The sequence below is a fragment of the Dipodomys merriami genome, unplaced genomic scaffold (assembly GCF_024711535.1).
Source record: "Dipodomys merriami isolate MVZ:Mamm:240054 unplaced genomic scaffold, mDipMer1.0.p SCAF_97, whole genome shotgun sequence".
Taxonomy (NCBI): domain Eukaryota; kingdom Metazoa; phylum Chordata; class Mammalia; order Rodentia; family Heteromyidae; genus Dipodomys; species Dipodomys merriami.
In genome coordinates, this window is record NW_027206590.1 from 2,226,394 (window position 1) to 2,248,130 (window position 21,737).

At 43.8% G+C, this 21,737-nt stretch overlaps 1 protein-coding gene across 1 annotated transcript in view; it reads right to left on the reverse strand.

Annotated features, from left to right (window-relative positions):
- Bpifc (BPI fold containing family C) overlaps positions 1-7,816 on the reverse strand; it is a 30,813-nt gene extending 22,997 nt beyond the window's left edge. The window contains exons 1-6 of the mRNA XM_070014380.1: positions 7,760-7,816; positions 7,471-7,594; positions 4,400-4,520; positions 2,314-2,442; positions 816-971; positions 641-704 (exon numbers count right to left, since the gene is read on the reverse strand). Of these exons, the coding sequence (XP_069870481.1) occupies positions 641-704; positions 816-971; positions 2,314-2,442; positions 4,400-4,520; positions 7,471-7,594 (594 nt within the window). The 5' untranslated portion in view covers positions 7,760-7,816. The remainder of the gene's footprint in view (positions 1-640; positions 705-815; positions 972-2,313; positions 2,443-4,399; positions 4,521-7,470; positions 7,595-7,759) is intronic.
- Between the last annotated feature and the right edge of the window lie 13,921 nt (positions 7,817-21,737).

Genomic DNA, 21,737 nt, shown 5'->3' on the forward strand with positions numbered 1-21,737 from the left:
TTGGCATGCAATAGGCAGATAATAAACTTTTGTTGATGTTTTTGCCAAGTCTACAGTGAGAAACCCGAGGAAGGAGATGTAGTTTTATTCATTTCTGTATCCCCAGCACCCTGCCACAATGTGAGCATACAGTATGACTTGAGAAATGTTACAAAGTTGTGAAGAATAATCTATATGAAAGTCCCTTGGATGGCACCTAGCACATAGGAGGTGCTCAATAAAGGTTTGTTAAGAATGATTATAGGATGAACTAAGCACAGTGCTTTATGCCTATAATCCTAGCTATTTGGGTGGTAAAGTTTGAAAAGATTATAGTTCAAGTCCAGCTTGGGCAAAATGTTAGCAAGATCCCATCTCAATCAATAGCTATGTGTGTGGTACACACGTGTTATCTTAACCGTGTGGGAAATGTAAGTAGAGGAAGCTCAGGATTCAGGCTGACCTGCACATAAATATGGGACACTATCCCAAAAATAACGAAAGCAAAATGAACTGGGAATATGGCTCAAATGGTAGAGTGCCCACTTTGCAAGCATGACATCCTGTGTTCAAGCCCCAGTATCACCATGACGTATAATGAAAGAATGATAGACCTACAACTGATACCATTTTATGGTGTTATCAGTGCCTAAGGTCTCACCATTTCATTTAAGTTCCTTAAAATGGGTTTCTCCATGGGCTCAGCAAAGGAATTATATAGGACACTGGAAAAAGCAGAAAAGAAGAGTTAAGGACCACAATCTGCTACAGATAAGCCTTCCCCAGGCCAAGGAGCCCAAGAGTCCATTCTAAGGCTCACCAGTGCTTGCACTCACCTGAGCCCTCCTGCAAACGAGACATGGGCGTGGCTCACTTGGGCGTAGCAGTCTTGGAGCTTCAGGGCTGGGTGACCAACTTCATTTCGAGTTAGGAGAATGATGCCAGTAAAGTAGATTCCAGAGAGATACAGATCAGACTCCCCTGTATCATAGCTGCGCAGAAAGAAAGCACCAGGTTATCTGGCTCTGCACCAGACATGGAGATGGATTGTCTTTCTCATCCTAGACAGAGACTCTAAGCTCCTGGAGAGTAGGGTCGGCATTCCTGATGCCTGTGACAGGTGCGGAAGGAATATTTACTGGATGAATGAAATAATGAATGGAATGCTCTAGGATACTGTACTTATTTCATGGCAAGTGCTCCTAGTAGTGGTTGAGTATCTATTTAGCATGTGGATATACTCTGCTATACCAACTCCTCATTCCAGTGGGCCACAGATTGGGAAGTGACAGACAGAGCTGGCAAACCCCTTGAGGCAGAGGACCGTGTATCCCCAGTGCAGAGTCAGGGCTCCAAACAAGGTTGGCAAGTCACGAAAGCCATGGAGAAGCAGAGGAATGTTGGCTGTTATGGGGATGGGGGAAATATGTTATGTCTCTGCAATCTACAGGACTGGAGTTCTGATGGGGAAAAAGGGTACCCAGCAGGCATTCAATAAATGGTTGTAGAATGACCAAGTGTCATTCTGGGGCACCAACCAGGCCACCTACCTATTACACCCAGAGTGGTAACTTGCACATAGCAGGTGGAATATAAGTATACTTTGAACCTGACCCCTTCCTTCTATATAAGTGTGTGTGAGGCTTTGGTTTGGGGGAAGAGCTGGGTTTGAGCTGACCACCAAGCTTCAGCTTCTGAGCGAAGCAGGAGGCTCTATTTCCCAGTAGTTGCCAGTACAGACAGGGAAGCGCCTGGTTTGAGGTCATGCAACAATGTGTCAGTGGACTTTAAATGTTGAGAGCTCTTCTGTCTCTCCCACAGTCAGGGACCTCTCAGCCATGGGAAATAACATTGTATCAGCTGCTCTGCTTTGGTATTTACTTATTTTGTGCCAGTCCTGGGACTTGAACTCAGGGTCTAGGTGCTATCCCTGAGCTTTCCCACTCAAGGCTAGTTCTCTGTCACTTGAACCTTAGCTCTGCGTCTGGCTTTTTGGTGGCTAGTTGGAGCTAAGAGTCTCATGGACTCTCCTTTCCTGTCTGACTTCACACTGAGATCCTTAGATCTCAACTTCCTGAGAAGCTAGGATTACAGGCGTGAGCCCCCATCACTGGCAGTTGCTCTGCTTTTAAGAGAAAGATGAATTTCACCCCACCCACCCCCAAACAAGAATGTACTTATTATCACTTAGAAATAACACTCTTGAGAAAGATTATTAATACTGAGAGAGGGGGAGTTTCTAACACTGACAATAACAATGGTGAATTTGTGCATGGCCCATTATTTGTTCCATTTTGTCTCAGAACCGCAGCAGACATGCAGTGAAATACTCACAAAAGAGGAGACTTGACTTCCCAGTGGTTGCTGATGTTGGCTGTGCCATGGTTGGTGAGCACTTTGAGTCCTACTCCAGGCACAAAGGCTAATGATGTATTAGGGAATGACAAAGCATTGACTTTTATGCTGCAAGACAAGAAACAGGAGCATGAGGGCAACTCTTCTGCACATTTCTAGGTACGGCAACATTGAAAACACTGTGGTGGAATTCCTGCAGAGAAAAGGGTCTCCAGTCTGTGCTGTGGTCTCCACACTGCCTCCCAGGAAGCCCTGCTGTCTACTTAGGGGAGAGAGCAAGAAGCCTTGCCTTGCCCTGCCTTGCTTTGCCCTTCCCTTCCCTTCCCTTCCCTTCCCTTCCCTTCCCTTCCTTTCCCTTCCTTTCTTCTCCTTTCCTCCTCTCCTTTCTTCTCCTTTGCTCTTCTTCCTCTTCCTCTTCCTTTTTGTTCCCCTCCCTACCCGTTCTCTCCCCTTCTCATTCCCCTCCTTTCCCCTTTAATGTCCATTTCTCCCACTGGATATGAAGAACAAAAGCGATAGCTTTGTTATTCAAAGAACAAAACCTGGTGTGTCTTAGTGCTCAGTAAATGCTCATTGAATGCCTGACTTTCTACAGAATAGGCCAGATCTTTCTCTGTACCACATCATCTCTCCCTCCTCACAAAGAAACCTGCTGATTTCATAGGCTACATCAGGGGAATGATTACTCTAAAGGGTAAGTGTAGCATGGAAATTTCATTGATTTAAAAGAGTATTGGGGCAAAAGAGAATCTCAGTAGCACAAAACTCCTTATAGAAGCTCAACTGGGTGCTGATGGCTCATGCTGTAATCCTAGTTACTCATGAGGCTGAGGTCTGAGGATCCAGGTTTGAAGGCAGCTTGTGCAGGAAAGTGTGTGATACTCTCATCTCTAATTCACCACTAAAAAGCCAGAAGTGGAGCTGTAGCTCAAATGACAGAGCCCCAGCCTTGAGCAAAAGAAGCTCTGGGAGCAGCACCCAGGCTCTGAGTTCAAGCCCCAGGATCAGCATGCACTTGGGGACACACAGACACAGACACACATCCAATACAGACAGACAGACAGACAGACAGACAGACAGACAGACAGACAGACAGACAGACACACACACACACACACACACACACACACACACACACACACACACACACACACACACAGAGCTCAACTCTCCCTTCACCTTTCAGATTGAGATCAGGATCAGCAAAGACTTATTCTTCCTCTACTGCCTTAGAAACTTTTGTTGGCAACCATGGAGGAGATTGCCAGTGGCTGTCAGAACATCTATTTCCTTTACTTCTCTAAACATCTCTGGCTTTGTTCTGGATGACAGAGTTGTCTGATTGGAAAAGTAATTTCCCTATCTCCCTTGCTACTAAGTATGGGCATATGACTAAGTTGTGTTCATGGTTGTGCAGACAGAATCATATTAGGGCAGGGCTTCAGACAAAAACATGAACAAGAAGACTGACTCAGCTGGTAAGAACCCTGTGCTTCTGCCTGGTGCAGATGTATGGAACATGGATTTGATGATGGGATTATGGTAGCCATAATTGGCCACGAGCCATAATATTCTCTAAACTGGAGAATAGAAGTCAGAGGAAGGTCGAGCAAGGAGATAAAGGAGATGGGTTCTAGTAAAATCATGGCGCTCCACTGTGTTAGCTGACCTTTTATCCCCCCTTCCTCCATTTGAACTTAAGGCCTCACATTTCTTAGGCAGGTGCTGGAGCCATGCCTCCAGCCCTATTTTTCACTTGTTATTTTTGAGTTAGGATTTTTCTCCCTTTCCCAAGTGGACTGTGATCTACCTAGGTTTCCCATTGTTGCTGGGGTGACAGGTGCACACCACCACACCCATCTATGGGTTGAGAAGTGTGTGTGTGTGTGTGTGTGTGTGTGTGTGTGTGTGTGTGTGTGTGTGATGAACTTTTCTACATAGGCTGGCCTCTAACCATGATCCTCCCATGCTCAGCCTTCCAAGTAGCTAGGATTATAGGCATAAACCACTGGCACCCCAGCTTGAGCTTCTATGTGAGGCAGAAAAGTTCTTCTCTTTTACTTACTTTGAAAAATTGTAGTTCACATAATCAATCTTTAGAAACTCAAGCGACTCAGAACCTGTGATATCTGAAATGGTCTTTTCCTTCATCATTTGCTCAAGCACCTTCATTCCAACTTCAACACCTGTAAAGGAGACAAGGCTGTGTCTATGGCTAATAACAAAGACAATGACACGATATCATTAACCCACAAATACAGACTGTGGAGGAAGACTGACTGTTAGGTAAGAACACAGCATCCCTTACAATGAAGGACTGTTCCTGCTTTGCCTGTAGATACACTGGTCCTCAGGGAGGTTAAAATCATGAGAGATGTTCATTCTGTACCCAGGACCACCGTCTGCAATCACTGTTGTGATGGGAAAAATGCATTGCGTTCTTCCAAGGATGCCACTGTGGTCACGGTGGACGCTGTCCAGATGAGGGCACTCTGCCCGTGGGGGGCTAATGCTAACCCAAACCATACAGCTAAGAATGGAGTGGAACTGAAACAATTTGGCTCCAGAATCTGTGTTAATGCCAATTCCGGGAAGTCCTTTTGTCTTCCTCTTTTCAGATTTCTTCAACTTGTCTTTTTGACCTGATGTCTATGGGCTATAAAGAACGTTGAATTGACTGAAATTGCAATGGAAGACTGAGTGGATCATGTGGGGATTCGTGTCTCATTTTTTCAGGGGTGGAGGTGAGGAATGATCCACATTTCCACCAGATTCTCCAAGATAGACATAAAAAAGTTGGTATTCAGCCAGGTGCCAGTGGCTGACACCTGTAATCCTACCTATTAAGGAAGCTGAGATCTGAGGATCATAGTTCAAAACCAGCTGGGGCAGAAAACTCTGTGAGACTTATCTCCAGTAAACTACTCAAAAAAGCCAGAAGTGGTGCTGTGGCTCAAGTGGTAAAGTGCTTGCTCTGAGCAAAAAGAAGCTCAAGGACAGCACCCAGGCCCCCAGAGTTCAAGCCCCAGGACCCCCCCCCCCAAAACGGTTGGTATTCATTGCTGGAATAACCCATCAGCCCATCAGCTTCTTTCTTCTTTCTCTTGTTTCTTTCTTTCCCCCCTTTTTCCTCTTTCTTTTTTTTCTTTCCTTTCTCCTCCTCTTTCTCTTCTTCCCCTCTCCCTCCTTCCCCCTCCTCCCCCACCTCCTACTCCTTGTGTGCTGGTCCTGGGCTTTGAGCCACAGATATACTTCTGACTTTTTGGGGTTAACTGGAGATAAAATTTTCACAGTCTTTTCCTGCCTGTTTTTTCCTAGTCTTTTCCTAGGTTTCAAGCTGTGATTCTCAGATCTCAACCTCTTGAGCAGTTGGGATTATAGGTCTGAAGTACCATTTTTGTCATTACTTTTCCAGATATGAAACCCTACTTTCCCAAGACCCTGTACTAAGAATAAGGACAGAACTGACATCCATATTATGGACTTCAGATTGTCCTTGTAAATGCTTTGCTCTATAAGATGTTCCCTCGCCCCTACCCTCCAGATACTATGGATTGAACTAGGGCTGAGTACTTGCTAGGCAAGTGCTCTACTACTTAAACTATGCTCCCAGACTAAGAGTACAGTTAATACTGTTAGAATGTATCTATTTCTGACATGTATTTCAACTCACATAAGCATGTCAGTATAGTAACAAGTCACACATGTAAATACACACACTCCTAGTGTGATATCATTACATAACACATGATGGTACAAGATGGCTCCACTGGCGATTTCCTATGCCCCATGAACTATTGGGGAAAAGCAAGAAGCTGTCTCATAAACCCAGGGCTTTGCACATTCTAGGCAAGTGCTCCACCCCTTGAGCCTAGCCCCTAGCCCTTTTATTTGTATTTTGTTTTTGAGCTAGAATCTTGCTGCTAACCTTGTTACAGCTAGCATTGAACTCAAAATCTTCCTGCCTGTGTATCTTCCAAATAGCTTGGAGTACAAGCATGAAAAAACACGCTTAGATTTTTTTTTTCCCCTTGCACTGGTCCTGGTGCTTGAATTCAAGGCTCTGTCCTTGAGATTATTTTTCTCAAGGGTAGTGCTCTAGCCCATGAGCCACAGTGCTTCTGTTTTTTTTTTTTTTCTGAGTAGTTTATTAGAGATAAGAGTCTTATGGAATTTCCTGCTGAGGTAAGGCTAGCATTTTTGAATGCGATCCACAGATCTCAGCCTTCTGAGTAGCTAGGTCATATCAGTTTTGATTTAGGGTCTCACTGACTTTTTTTTTTTGTTGGTTGTGGGACTTGAACTCGCCTTGGGTGCTGTCCCTGCACTCTTCAGCTCAAGGAGACTGCCCTACCGGTTGAGCCACAGCACCACTTCCGGTTTTCTGGTGGTTAATTGGAGATAAGAGTCTCACAGACTTTCCTGTCCTGGCTGGTTTTGAACTGGGATCCTCAGATCTCAGCCTCCTGAGAGGCTAGGATTATAGGCATAAGTCACAGGTGCCTGGCTTCACTGACTTTTTCCCCGTTTAGGCTGTCCTTCAACTATGGTCCTCTTATCTCTACCACTTCAGTAGCAGGGAATTACAAGAATATAGCGCCACTCTTAGTTTGTAGTGGCTCTTAGTCTGTCAGAGTCACAGATTCCTTTGTACCTCTAGTAAATAGGATGAAGCTTCTCTCAAGAAAAATTTACCATCCACATTAAAATTTAATCACCATCCACATAAAAATTTGCAAATGAGTTTAGATGATTTCAAGTTTTTGCATTATGAGTCTCTAACATGTTGCTTTTACGCTAAATTCCTTTCCTCCAATGCATTTTCATTGAGAGCTCTACAATGTTTATTATGTATGTGTGTAGAAAAGAGAGAGACAGTGTGTGAGAGACAACTATAGACAGAGACTCTGTTGCTGTGTTTAGATTTGCTTCCTACCAGAGTAACTCTGGCAGGAGTTTTCTTTTTTCTTTTTCTTTTCTTTTCTTTTTTTTTAAGGCAACTCTCATTCTCAGCCATTGTAGCCACTTCTGCATAAGGGACTAACAGTGAAATTTGTTTCATTCATGAGACAGCCCAAGTCACAAGTTTCTGGTTTGCATCATAGACCAGCCAGGCTCTGAAAGCCTCCAACTTACCATAGTCCAGTGCCTGCTGGGTAATTCTTGCCTTGATTCCAGGGTAAACAGCATGAGAAGATGAGATATAGAGATTCCACAAGAGGAAACAGCCCCACAACACTGGAATCTTCTTTATTCTCATCTGCAATTGACCAATATGGATGGTTCATCTGTTAATCTTCTCTTCTTCATTGGACAACTCCATCCTTGATTTCTAGTCTTTCTAATTTTCACTGCTCACTTCCAGGGCTTCATTCATCCATCCACACATCCATTCACCTACTGACTCTTTATTGAACACACTTACTATGAGGGTGCTGAGGATATGATGTCCATGTTGACCCCTCACCACTGTTTCCCACAGGTTAGGAGATGAGTGTGTGAACACACACACACACAGCTGTAACACACTACAACACAACAAAGCACAGTACAATGCAAGGACCCTTTCTCCATGTCCCAGAAGATCTCCATGTTTTTCTCATTTTTTCCAAAGCACCCATCATTTAGTATAATATATAGTTACAAATTTGTTTTCTGTATTCTGATTTTCTGCTTTCATGAGGAAAGACTTCAGGACCTTGAGCAGTGACTACATATAGTAGGCAAGGTATTAATACTGAATCAAGGACTGGATGAATGAATGTCTCTTTCATGAGGCTGTAAATCGGGTCACATGTGCCTCATGGGTTTCTACTCAACTCAGGGAAGTCCTTGCCCTGTGTATATATTGCGGGTGTGATCATCTTTTCACTTGTCTGTCTCTGGCTCCTGGTGAACACATACAAGAACTTTGTTTAGCTGGGAGCTGGTGGCTCACCCCTGTAATCCTAGCTACTCAGGAAGCTGAGCTCTGAGGATCATGGTTCAAAGCCAGCCAGGGTAGGAAAGTCCATGAAATGCTTATCTCCAATGAACCAGCAAAGAGTCAGAAGTGGAGCTGTTGCTCAAGTGGCAGAGTGTTTGCCTTGAACAAAACAGCTCATGCACCAGGCTAAGGCCCCTGAGTTCAAGCCCCAGGACCAGCACAAGCACACACACACACACACACACACACACACACACACACACACACACACCCCACCACACAGAGTTTTGGTTAAATAAACATCCATTCTACAGAAAGGGATCACACTGGATTTACTGATATATCACCCACGCTTGGCATATATAAATAATCAAGGTATGCTTGTAAATTCATGCCACCCCATGAAAGAACACCACCCCATTTTCTTATTGGGTGAATCAAAGGTGCCCATAGCAACAGGGATGAAGATTTCTTTTAACATCAGCCATGAGTAATACCTTCTCATGGCTTCTTCCTACTTTGGGAAGGTGACAACCTGGGTGAGCAATCTCATGTGAAAGACCCACTGTTGAGAGATATCACTGATTCAGCACACAAACATGAAGTCAGGTCATCAAGGTGACCTTGTGGAGGTTGTCCAGGAAGAGGAATTGTAAGATCCAAGTGTTTGGATAGAGGGAGGGCTGTGGTTGGGTCATCAGGTAAGGACTAGAGGACAGAGTAGGAAATAGGAGCAGCCTGGATGAAGGAAGAGTAAGTGACCGGAGGAAACCTGGCTCTACTAGGCACAGGTTAGATCGGGATGATTTGGGGTTTAAAGGCAAGGCTAGAGAGATGGAGATGGGATACAAGCAAAGGGGTGTCTATAGAATTTGGAAGGAAAGGGCAGAATAGTCTGACTAGGGAATAAAGTATCTGGCAAAGCTGTTTCTAGCCTTTTGCAGGCCTTAGGATGAAACGGAAAGGGTTTCCTTCTGGAGAGATGCTAGCCGATTTATATAAAGTAGGGCCTATGCAAAGAATTGTAGGAAACCAACACACTAGTGTAGGAGGCTTGCACATCAAAGGCACTTACCTACCCCTTGAGCCTGCATTTTGTTTAGTGTACAAACTACCAATTTGTATAGAAGGCCTTTGCTCAGATTAATGAGTGTGCTCGTGGGTATTTTACTGGAGGACCATGAGCACTAGAATTCGGGTCTTGACTAGTCTGCACTAAGTCTATCTTTAAGTCTAAGTGACCCTTCTCACTTGGTCAATCCACTTGCATCTTTCACCTGGTCACCCAGGAGCCTCCTCTGTGTACATTTTCTGTCCAACCAAGTTGAATTCCTGGTCCCTAAATACATGCCAATGTTCCATCCAAAGCCATTGCTTATGCTGCTCCCCTCTCCCCAGGGTACAGAAACCTGGTGCACCCTGAAGGTCTATTGTAAACACAGTGTTCTTTCTGAAGCCATTTCTGACTTCCCTGAGCTAATACTGCTCTTTGATCAAGATCTTGGTTTATTCATCAGTATATGTTTATTTCCTTTTAGATCATCTGCCTACCTTACCAGAATGCAAGTACTTGAGGGCAGAGACCTCATCTGGTTTGAAGACTCTAGATCTGGGAGACAGTGGGCAACTTATCAATGTTGGTAGAATAACTGATGAATTAATAAAACAAGGAATTGAAGTTACCTTACTCTACACGGTAGAGTTCTTTGCAATGGTAACTGACATATCATTCATACACTAGTAGAACATGGGCCCCCATCAGAACAGATGTTGGCTATAGTCCTGGAGCAGGGTCCAGGAGGTTTGGTGTGGAACCACAGGAGAAGAGGGCAAGTTTCCCAGGAATAGTCAGAGGAATGGGACACTGGATGAAGAGGAATGTCAAGCAGTGGCTCTTTACTATTAGTTATTGAGGTATTTCAATGCTTTACATTGGCTTGGCCATGTGCATGCAGCGTGATATTTTGCCCCTGCTGAACTGGTTTGGGTCCTACAGGGCAATCCAAGAAGAGGCCTGGCCAGCAATGATGGGGAAGGAGGCCTGAAGATGGTCAGAGTACAGATAACACTACAGGAAATACACAAGAGAGGTTGTGAGAGCCTGCGAGGAAGGATTTGGTAGGATAGGAAGGTCCCTGGCCAAGCAATGAGGAGTGATTTGAATTGGAGATGTGAGGAGTGGAGTAAGGAAGTGTGAAAGCCTTAACATTCTCATTCTGGGGGTCAGGGAGATACTAACAGCATCCTGTTCTCTGGATGGAGGCAGGTCCCGTGGCCTCCTGCTGTGCTAGGCTTTTCTTTCTTTCTTTTTTTTTTTTGGTCTTGGGGCTTGAACTCTGGGCCTGGACACGGTCCCTCAGCTCTTCAGCTCAAGGCTAGCACTCTACTGCTTGAGCCACAGTGCCACTTCCAGTTTTCTAGTGGTTTTATTGGTGATAAGAGTCTCACGGACTTTCCTGCCCGGGCTGGCTTTGAACTGTGATCCTCAGATCTCAGCCTCCTTAGTAGTTAGGATTACAGGCATGAGCCACCAGCGCCCAGCTTCCTTGATTCTTTAGTTGTCTTGAGGTTGGAATAGGCAAGGGATTCTGGAAAGGAGGTTGGGCCCAAATGGATGAGGCTATGGGAGCAGGGGTACCACACTGGGGACTTAGATTTAGTAGCTATTTAACCAACTGATAGGCAGTGTGTCCAAATTATAATACATGGTGAGTCTATACTGGTGCACGGTCACATTAACATCATGGAGGCAAAGAACTATAAGTGAAAGAGGGAGTTTTGTCAAAGAGCAAACCATTTCCACGACAGTGGAAAACAAAGGGTAAGAATATTTGATTTAAGGAAAAGGGCTACAGCCACTGGACTCTTTAAAAATTAAGGAAGAGGAGGATGGGAAGGTGGCTCAGTGGTAGAGTGCTTGCCTTGCATGCATGAGGCCCTGGATTCGATTCCTCAGCACCTTATAAGCAAAAAAAAAGCCAGAAGTGGCGCTGTGGCTCAAGTGGTAGAGTGCTAGCCTTGAACTGAAGAGCTCAAGGACTGCGCCCAGGCCCAGAGTTCAGGCCCCACAACTGACAAAAAAAAAAAAAAGAAAAAAAGAAAAAAAAAGAAAAAGCAAATTAAGGAAGAGAACTTCAGTAAATATTTATTGTATTACTTACATAATTCTAGTTAAATAAGGTTCTAGAAAAAGTTGGGCTAACTGGGCACTAGTAGCTCATGGCTGCAATCTAAGTTGCTCAGTAGACTGAGATCTGAGGATCATGGGTCAAACACAGCTGGAGCAGAAAAGTCCATGAGACTCTTATTTTCAACTGACTAGCAAAAAGCTGGTAATGGAGGTGTGACTCAAGTGGTAGAAAGCCAGCCTTAAGTGAAAAAGCCAAGCAAGAGTGTGAGGCCCTGAGTTCAAGCCCCATTATTGGTACCTATATACACACAAAAAGGTTGGGACAAAAATGGAAAATCATGGGGGAGAAAGATGACAGGGGTAACATTGACCAGATGCATGGTCCTCATTATCTGACTTGTGGAATTGAAAACCTTTTGTACATCTACTTGAAATAATAACAAAAATTAATTAAAAAATAAAAAAATCAAACCATCAGTATATCATTACATATCCAAGTCCACAGTGGAAAAGCACAATAACTTTCTTTAACATTTACACAATTTTTAAGGTAGATGTTACTATTACCTCATCCCCATTTTAGACACATAGACACACAGACTTATAAAGTCTGTATGACTCATCCAAGATCCCACAGGCAGCTGGGAATCCAATCTTGTTTTCTGCTTCCCTAATTCTAGAGTTAATGTATTTTTTTTCATCGAATAACTTAGTAAAGACTACTTTTCTTCATTTTCATCTGGAAATTGGAAACAAAATCTTCAACATGGGCAAAGAAAAAAAATCAACAGGTATCTGGAAGTTTTCAAGAATCCAAGTGTATTTTCTTGGGCACCACTAGACTTTAAATTCCTTTCTAGTAGTAAAACCTGTTCTCCTGGGGCTGGGAAGGTGGCTCAGTGGTAGAGCACTTGCCTTGCATGCATGAGGCCCTGGGTTTGATTCCTCAGCACCATATAAGCAAAAAGAAAAAAGCCGGAAGTGGCGCTGTGGCTCAAGTGGTAGAGCGCTAGCCTTGAGCTGAAGAGCCCCTGTTCTCCTGTTTGGTTACAGGAAGTTTCTGAATTGGTGTTTTTTTTGTTGTTTTTTTTTTTTGGGGTCCAGTTGTGGGGCCTGAACTCTGGGCCTGGGCGCTATCCCTTAGCTCTTCAGCTCAAGGCTAGTGCTCTACCACTTGAGCCACAGTGCCACTTCCGGCTTTTTTCTTTTTGGGTCCGGTCGTGGGGCCTGAACTCTGGGCCTGGGCGCTGTCCCTTAGATCTTCAGCTCAAGGCTAGCGCTCTACTACTTGAGCCACAGTGCCACTTCTGGCTTTTTTCTTTTGCTTATGTGATGCTGAGGAATCGAACCCAGGTCCTCAGGCATGCAAGGCAAGCACTCTACCACTGAGCCACCTTCCCAGCTGGCTTTTTTCTTTTTTCTTATGTGGTGCTGAGGAATCGAACCCAAGGCCTCAGGCTTGCAAGGCAAGCGCTCTACCACTGAGCCACCTTCCCAGCCTGAAGTTTCTGAATTGGTATACTTTGATGGTGATCCAGGGCCCTGAAATCACAGAGAGAAAAACATGGTTTACCTCTAGACATTTTATGAGTGGATGAAAGTGCTAGGATAGAAAGGGATGGATTGTGCGTAACTTTCGGTTGAGTTGTTTGGTTAGGATGAAACATTTATGGGCAGGGGAAGAGAAGAACCTTGTCAAGCAAGGTAGTGACTCTTACAAGGTTAAGTAATTTGGCTGACAAGTAAGGGCAGGGAGAGTTGCCTATTAAAAGAAGGGATCCAAGGTGACTTAAAAGCCTCCTAGCAAGTTCCCTCTTTTCTTGCTTCTCAGGAATTGCTTTTAAGAGGGGATGCCCCCAGTTCATTGCCAACACAGACAGAATATATTCCTAGATTAAGGGCCATTGACTGAGCCATCATCATCCACCTGTCAGTAATAAGAAGACAGCAGTTTAATTCCAGAACGTCTAGAACCTCACAGTGGGGAGGGGTGGGGGAGCCAAACTTAGTCTTCAAAACACACACACATCGAAACTTTTGAGTTCAGTAGGTTTAAAGAATTCTACAATAGTAGGCACATCCCAACATACTGGTTAAGACAAACCAACTAATATAAAATGTAAATCAAGGGGTATAGAAGATTGACAGAATTAGAGACTATTGCTTTTTTTTTTTTTTTTTGCCAGTCATGGTGCCTGAACTCTGAGCCTGGGCACTGTCTATCAGCTCTTCAGTTCAAGGCTAGTGCTCTACCACTTGAGCCACAGCACCACTTCCAGCTTTTTCTGCTTATGTGGTGCTTAGGAATCAAACCCAGGGCCTCATGCATGCAAGGCAAGCACTCTACCACTGAGCCACCTTCCCAGCCCCAGAATTACAGACTATTTCAAGGGCTTGAGCCCTTATAGCTTATTTTTCTTCTTTTGTGCTGATACTGGGGCTTGAACTTAGAGCCTGCTTGCTGTCCATGAGTTTGTTGTTGTTATTGTTAAAAGCAAATGCTCTATCACATGACCCCGCTGTTTTGGTGATTAATTGGAGAGAATAATTTTACAACCTTCCCTCCTTCCTCCTACCCCCGGCCTGACTTCAAACCGTGATCCTCAGATCTCAGCCTCCTGAGTAGCTAGGATTACAGGTGTGAGCCACTGGCGCTCCGGCTTTATCTTATTTTATAGCAAGATCTCCAAAGTAGACTGAACATTCCTGCCAAGGTTAACACTGACACGTTCAACATTCAGTCAAGTGGGAGGGAGTTTTGGTCTGGCATGTTTCTAGGTCATTGATACTGGTTAAGATCTGACTCTAAAGCACAGAGATCAGAATAGTTCCTCAGTCCTAACAGTGCCCACTGAGACACAAGATAAAATTTTCTGCCACATGCTCAATTCCTCCCTAACCCTTTTCTGTTTGTAAGTTAATTATTCCAAGTGTTTTTGTTATAGTGCTGGAAAGGCAAAAATACGTCCAGAACCTTAAACCATCCTCTTATTATTGCTCCATGAAGCAAAACTGAATCTGTAGACCCAACTGGCTTTTCTCTTTCTTGTAACTGTTCAGTCTTTACTAAACCTCTTGCTTTGGAAGTTTCCAGATATTCATAAATGACACATAAATAAATAAAATATGAAATGATCTAGGCAGATACAGTAGTAACTCAAGAGTACCTGACAGCTGGTGTCCTACCAGACCTGGGCCACCTCTAGTCAGAGATCTTAGTCTGACGCCCATGTGTGGTAGAAACCTGAAGTTTGTTCGTAATTCTTACCTCAAGCATAGGAACTGTCTACAGCTCTGGAGCTCCTTCTCTGCCCTCTGCCTTTGAAGCTGATGTGTTCTCCACCCTGCACCTTGAATTCAGCTGCTAAAGCACCAAGGTAATTAAGTCTGAGTCATCTTGGTGGATGTATATATATATAAATATACATATATATGATGACTGTTTCAAGATGTGATGCATAATTGCTTCACTACAATTACCCAATGGCATGAATGAACACTTCATCTCTACCCAGATGAACAGACAATATCACCTGTGCAATAATTACCCCTTTGCAACACACACACACACACACACACACACACACACACACACACACACACACACCACTTCCGATGGGTTGAATTGGCTGGGGGGAGGATGTCATCAAGGCAAAACACACTTGTCTAGCATGCATGGGCTGGATGATTAGCCCAAAAGGCTATACAGATAAAAAGTATAACCTTGGAGGAGGCAGAGAATGATCCTTTCTGGGATCACAAGCCAGTTCCTTCTCCAGGTCAGGGTTCCACTACTGCATGGATTGAATATTGTTTGGATTTTCTGATGAAGATCAGATTCCCTCTGAAAGCATATGATAGGAAAGAATTAGGCTAACCTAGTTAGCATTTTTTTAATCATTCAGGGGAGGACCACAGGTAGCATCTTGAAGTGTTTTCACCTTTTCAGAAGGTTTCTAATGACTTTCTGTCCCTATATTTCTTCACAGAAGTTGTATGGACTCATCTATTATTAGGTCACTTGATAGCTTTAGATTTTTAAAGACTATATGCACACCAACTTGGTTCTGGCCAAGGTTCTTTTTTCCCTCTCTCCCTCCTTTTCTCCCCCCCCCCCCCGTTCCGCCTTCCCCCTTTCCTTCTTTCCTTCCTTCTTTCTTTTTTCTTCCCTTCCTTTACCCCTCTCTCCCTCCCTCTGTCTTTTGAAAGTGTCTCTATGTAGCCAAGATGGCCTTGAATTCATGATCCTCCCCCTTCCACCTACTGAGTGCTTGGATTACAAGAATGTGCCTTCAATGAGCACATACAACTAGTCAGCATATTTTAGATGCCCAGGATCTGATCACATAAAGGATCTCATTATTTTTTCTTAATCTACAATTTCTTGGTAAGATAGTATGACTATTCTGGTTTTCTCAAGGTGCAGGAGTTTTCAGTACTAAAAACTAGGTTAATTTTGGGCCAATCAGGAAGGAAATTCAGTCCTCCTGGTAAGAACATCACATTCACTTGACAACTGTCCACAGTTCTGACAGTTCAAATATATAGCTATTTGCATGTCAGACTTTCTCTTTGAAATTTGGGAGTCAAACTGTCCTTTTTCTATGGGAGGCAAGAGGAGACAGAATTACGTGGACATGGGGGTAGGACGAGATGCACATGGGGACCGTGTAAGGCACACCAAACTCTGACTGACTGCCTCCCAACATTTGCATGGATGAAGTGTATTAAAAGAGAACCTTGCAAAGTGGCAGGGATACAGGAGAGCTAACACTCATATAGTATGTTATGCTTTGGGCACTATCTCAGTGTTAACTTACAAAATCCCTGCTGAGACCCTGTGGGGGATGAATACAATCTCTAATCCACGAGGTGAAGACACTTGGCTCGGCCGAGGCATGACAGCGAGCATTCAGGACATGCGTGTTATGCTTTTAGGAGTCCTCCCTCCTAACCACTCTGCTATGCTTACTTTTCAGGAAGGTTACTAAAGGGCAACCCATAGTTCAGTGTATACAGAAGCTCATGGAAAGAAAAGGATGCTGTTACAGAGTAACCCCTATGCCTGAAACAAACTGAATTTGTGTGAGGAACACAGATTTATGTTTTCAAGTCATTAGTTTATTCCTAAGCAGAGAATGCTGCCTAGAATTCTTTTTTTTTTTTTTTTCTTGAGATGAGTGATCTCACCTTCTGGAAGAAACACTTTGTCACCTGGCAGTAGCTCCTCCTCTCTTCTTTGCTCCATCCCAGGTCACAAATGTTTGAAACAACTTAACTGTAGGACATGGGGGAATATGGTCCTGAACTGAGTAAATCTGAGAATGAGTGGAGGTTGTAAGACTAAAGGTCATAGGAATTGCGAACAAGCAGTGTGTCCTCGTTGATCACGTTGTTTCTCAGAGCGTTATGGGCTAGTAATTCTAAAGCTACTACACATGTACTAGAATGAATTAAATAAATGTTGGTGGGTGATTGGAACCAGGTTTCTCATTGCTACATTGGGAGGTTACAGATAAGCAATGGAGGAGGCCATGACTCACACAGTAATGGATTAGTGTTGGATAGATCAGCATGCCTTATGCTTAGCATGATGTATGGATTATTATTTATATAAATATTATCCCAATACAGAAATAGTATACATCTTTGCTGTCACCTGGGAAGTCTTAAACAGAAAACATCCCAGCATTTATCTAGTGCCAGAAAATAGTTCCAGAAAGTAAGAGAAAACTAAAAAAAATTACAACAGAACAAAGCAAATAAATGAGCAAAAATCCTCCATAATATCAAATGGATATAGGAGCTAATGAAAAAAATCACCCAATGGCCAGAGTTGAGCAACAAAAACCAGCATTCTACTATATTGCAAAATAGAATCAACATCTGTAAGTTGATAAGGTCAGATAAAGACATATTAGATCTTCGTTAGAGTCACAGAATCTGTACCCTTAGTCAGCTTCCAAGCAGTCATTTCCTATGGTCTCATCTGTACCCCTTTCCTGCCCAATGCAGTGCCCCATTTCCTCTGTTGTTCCATTTCCTCCTTTTTCCCTTCTGTTACCAAAGGAGCTAGTCTCTAATCTAGAGGTTCTCAAAGTGATTTTTTTGCCTCCCCAGGGATATTTGGCAGTGCTGCCATGCTTTGGTCCCTACAACTGGGAAGAGAATGAATTTTATTCATATTTTGTGATAAAAGACCAGAGATCCCACTAAATATCTTACAATGTGCAAAACAGTCCTACAATGAAGAATCAGGTGATTCAAAGGTTTTGACTCTTGAGGTTGGGACTATTGAAGGTGTGATTGAATCTATCCACTGCAAAGAAGATATCTTTATCAATGGAGGTAGTAAGAGGAATGAGATCCAGCTCTGCTCTTAGCCTTAAAAATCTAACAAACTTCTTCACCCAAGCAGAGACTTGAGGCAGTTCTGAGAAAACCTGGTTCCCCAAGCCAAAGGAAAAAAAAATGGGCAGTTTCAAACTTGAGCTGCAACGAAGCTCAAGGAAAGAAAGAGGGTAGTAAAGAAAGCTTTGGGAAGGAATTGGGGGAAAAATGGCTTCCTCTGATAAGACAGGGTTTGAAAAGTAAGGGTTGTCTTAAAATGTTTGTCCCAGAGTGGAAAAGGGAAGACAAACCCCAGAAAGTTTAAGTATGTAGCAAATGGTATGAATATGTCTTAAAAATGGAGCTTATGAGTAAAGTTGGTATGAAATTAAACTAGCTATGATACACATAGAGTCAGGATTGGTGCACTGATGTAGAACTATTTATCTGTATGGCAGAAAGGATGGACCTACTTCAATCTAGATGCTGGTTTAGTTAGAGCAGCCAGGTAGACTCATTGGCAGAGGGAATTCTCTGACAGCTGCCCAAGGGGGGACCTGAGTATTCCTAAAAGAAGAATGCTGTTACTATGTAAATGAATCAGAACTGGTAGAAGAAAACATAAAAGCTCTAGAAAAACTGCGCAAGGGACTCTACCAGCACCCATCTGCTAACCTAGATCTAGGATGGTTTCAAAGCCTTTTGGCCTGGTGGCTGGTACCCCTAGCTGGCCCTATAAAACTATTGCTTCTACTTGTTACTATTAGTCCCTCTGTGGTTAACCCTTTGATATTTATACAAAAAAGGATTGAGGGGCTGGGAAGGTGGCTCAGTGGTAGAGTGCTTGCCTTATATGCATGAGGCTCTGGGTTCGATTCCTTAGCACCACATAAGCAGAAAAAGCGCTGTGGCTCAAATGGTAGAACGCTAGCCTTGAGCTGAAGAGCTGAGGGACAGCACCCAGGCCCAGAGTTCAAGCCCCATGACCGACCAAAAAAAAAAAAAATCGGAAAATAGGATTGGGACTGTCAAGCTGATGGTCCTTTGGGCCCAGTACAGCTCCCTGAGTCAGGAAGAAGAGTCAAGGATTTGACTCCATTACAAAAAGAAGGGGGGAATGTAAGGGTCTCTTAGGATAAAAAAAAAGCCCCTAGACCAAGTAAGGAACCTGAGTCAGAAATTTAACCTCTTACTGGAACTCAGGAATCTTACTGGGAACTGAGGAATGCAATAACCTCTTATTGGGAACTAAGGAATTCAGTAACAGGTAACTGCCATTGTAAAAGTCTCCTGTTTCAAAAAAGTTGATGTTATCATATTACTGGAATTTTGCAGCTTGAACCTGCTTGTGATTTTTGCCTTTATAAATCTAGCTTGTGTCCATGCTTGGAGTCAGTGTTAGCTCCTGAGTCTACACTGAGTCCCTGATGGGTCAGCTTCTGCCACACCTCAACAAACTTCTTCAAATCCTAAATCCACTTTAGTGGACTCATTCTTGGACCCCACACCACCACCATACTCTCACCAGAGATATATTCTTATTTCCGATCTAAGCGTGGCTTCAATAGTATATGTCTGTTAGATTTGTAACTTTCTATTGTTTTTTAAATAGTCTTCCCCTATATTTGGGAAAAATTCCTGTTTTATAAGTCTCTCTCAAAGGAAGGAATTCAGCTCAGATTTCTAGTCTCTTTTGTAGCCAGGACTCAGGTATAAGAACCAGTCTCCCTCAGTCAGATACTCTCCTATAAGCCTTTGATTTAGTGTGGGTACAAAAACAGACTCTTAAATTCTGATATTTTGCAAGAAGCCAAAAAAACAACGTGGCATTTGAGGGCAGTCAAGGTAGTGGCAGTCATTCCTCAGTGGTCTCTGGCAATGGTTATAGCAATTTCCTTCAGCAGAAATTCTGTTCAGGGTAGTTTCCTAAACAGGCTAGGTTTTTAGCATGGTTCAGAGCTTTATTCTTGGAGAGTCAGCTTTTGTGGAACAGAAATAAGAACTCTGGTAGTAGAAAACTGTTTTCAACTTAGTAGTGGCTTCTCTTACACTCTACCATATGTATGTTCCAAACCCTTTGCTTAGTCCAGGGCTCTTTATCTTGGACTTACCCACACTGCCTTTCCCTATGGTTGCCTGGACTCACTCTGGTCCTCCACCCTTCTTCCATCCTGTATTTCTCACTACATAAGGATCTCCCTGGCACAGGGCCCCTCTTCCCCCCTTACCTCAACCATCAATGACACTTTTGATGCTCTACAACTACCAGGGTCGATTTATTCAACAATAAATTATACACAGGCAAGAACATCTCTTTCTGGTCTTTTGAGTCTCCAGCATTCAGTTGCAAAGTAGGCAATACAAGTTTGAGGAATAAAGGACAAGACGTGGACAAGTGCTGCCACCTACTGGAGGAACTTTACTCATCTCTTTTAACCACATCCCACCGGGATGAAACTTAATAAAATCAGTCTCATAGAAATCGACTCTATTGATATTTATGTTTTACAGCTTATTTTCCATATTAAAAGGCTGATTTGGAACCAATCAAATATGGCAGAAGCAATGTATGTGGCTTCTAAGGCCACATCATAAAAGACATTGTGGATTTATCCATGATTTCTCTCTGGCCATTGCTTTGAGGGAAGCCAGCTGCTTGCCATATTATAGAGACACAAAAACAGTCATAAAAACCAATGGCCTCGGGGCTGAGAAGGTGGCTCAGTGGTAGAGCACTTGCCTTGCATGCATGAGGCCCTGGATTCAATTCCTCAGCACCACATAAGCAAAAAGAAAAAAAGCTGGAAGTGGCACTGTGGCTCAAGTGGTAGAGCGCTAGCCTTGAGCTGAAGAGCTGAGGGACAGCGCCCAGGCCCAGAGTTCAGGCCCCACGACTGTACACCCCCCCCAAAAAAAACCCCCAAAACAAACCAATGGCCTCTTGCCATTAATTATATGAATAAGCTATCTTGGAAGCAAATCTTCTGACAGTCAGGAATGAAGTCCTGGCTACATATGAAACTGCAGAAGACCCAAAATCCTTATCTACAGAATGACCCTGTGAGACAACAAATGCTTTCTGCTTTAACAAAGAGCCAAGCAACTTTGGGTGCCATTAAGTAGCAATATAACAAACCCTTGAAAACAGCGTTTGCCTAAAAAGCAGACTCCTTGCTTGGGCCCACAAATTAACTAAACACAGGAGAAAAGCTGCTCCTCTCTCTGTCCATTCTGTGTCTGTCTTTGCTCTGAGACCTTTACCTCAGCCACCTGGGAATCCAGGACAGACAGGATTGGTTCAATAGCATCTTTATAACATAAATTACGTCCCCCTCCCCTGGGAAAGAATGACTGGTGGGAAACTGCATTGCTCTCATAACCCAATGTTGCCTTCCTGGTCCACTGACACCCACCCATCTGGGGCCAGTTCTCGGCAAAACCTCCCCCCTGCCCCTTCTAAAAGTGCACATTAACTCTGGTAAGACCATCTGCACCTAAAACTTCCTCAGGCTGCTATACTTTGGACCCCTGACCCCTCTTCCCCCTGTGCTCCTTGTGTCTCCCCATCTGCTCCGTGACCCCTGCAAAAGATGATTCAAATCTGGTCTGATCTGTTGAGGTCTCTGAGCCCTTGGTTTTTCCTCACAAAGACCAGCAGGGCCTCTGCAGGACAAACCATTTGCCAGGTGGCACTGAGGAGGTAGCAGAGTCCTACCTGACCCATCTTGGGACAATGGACGCCCAGAATAGCTGTGGCCACCACCTACGACCACGGAAGCACAGGCTGAGGCTCGTGATTGTGCATGCCTTTCCCTTTGCACCCAGCTCTTCTTCCTCTGTTTAAACCTAAAGCAAATGTCTGGGTAGTGAAGATGAGTTGAACTTTGATCTGGCCCATTATTCCCCTTCCTCCCCCGTCTCCCGCCCCTAACCCGGCCATGTTTCGCTGTCCGGTTAACTTAATCCTCTTTCTCTGGCCTCGGGACTCCAGGAGTTTGGGCCTGGAACTTAAAACTC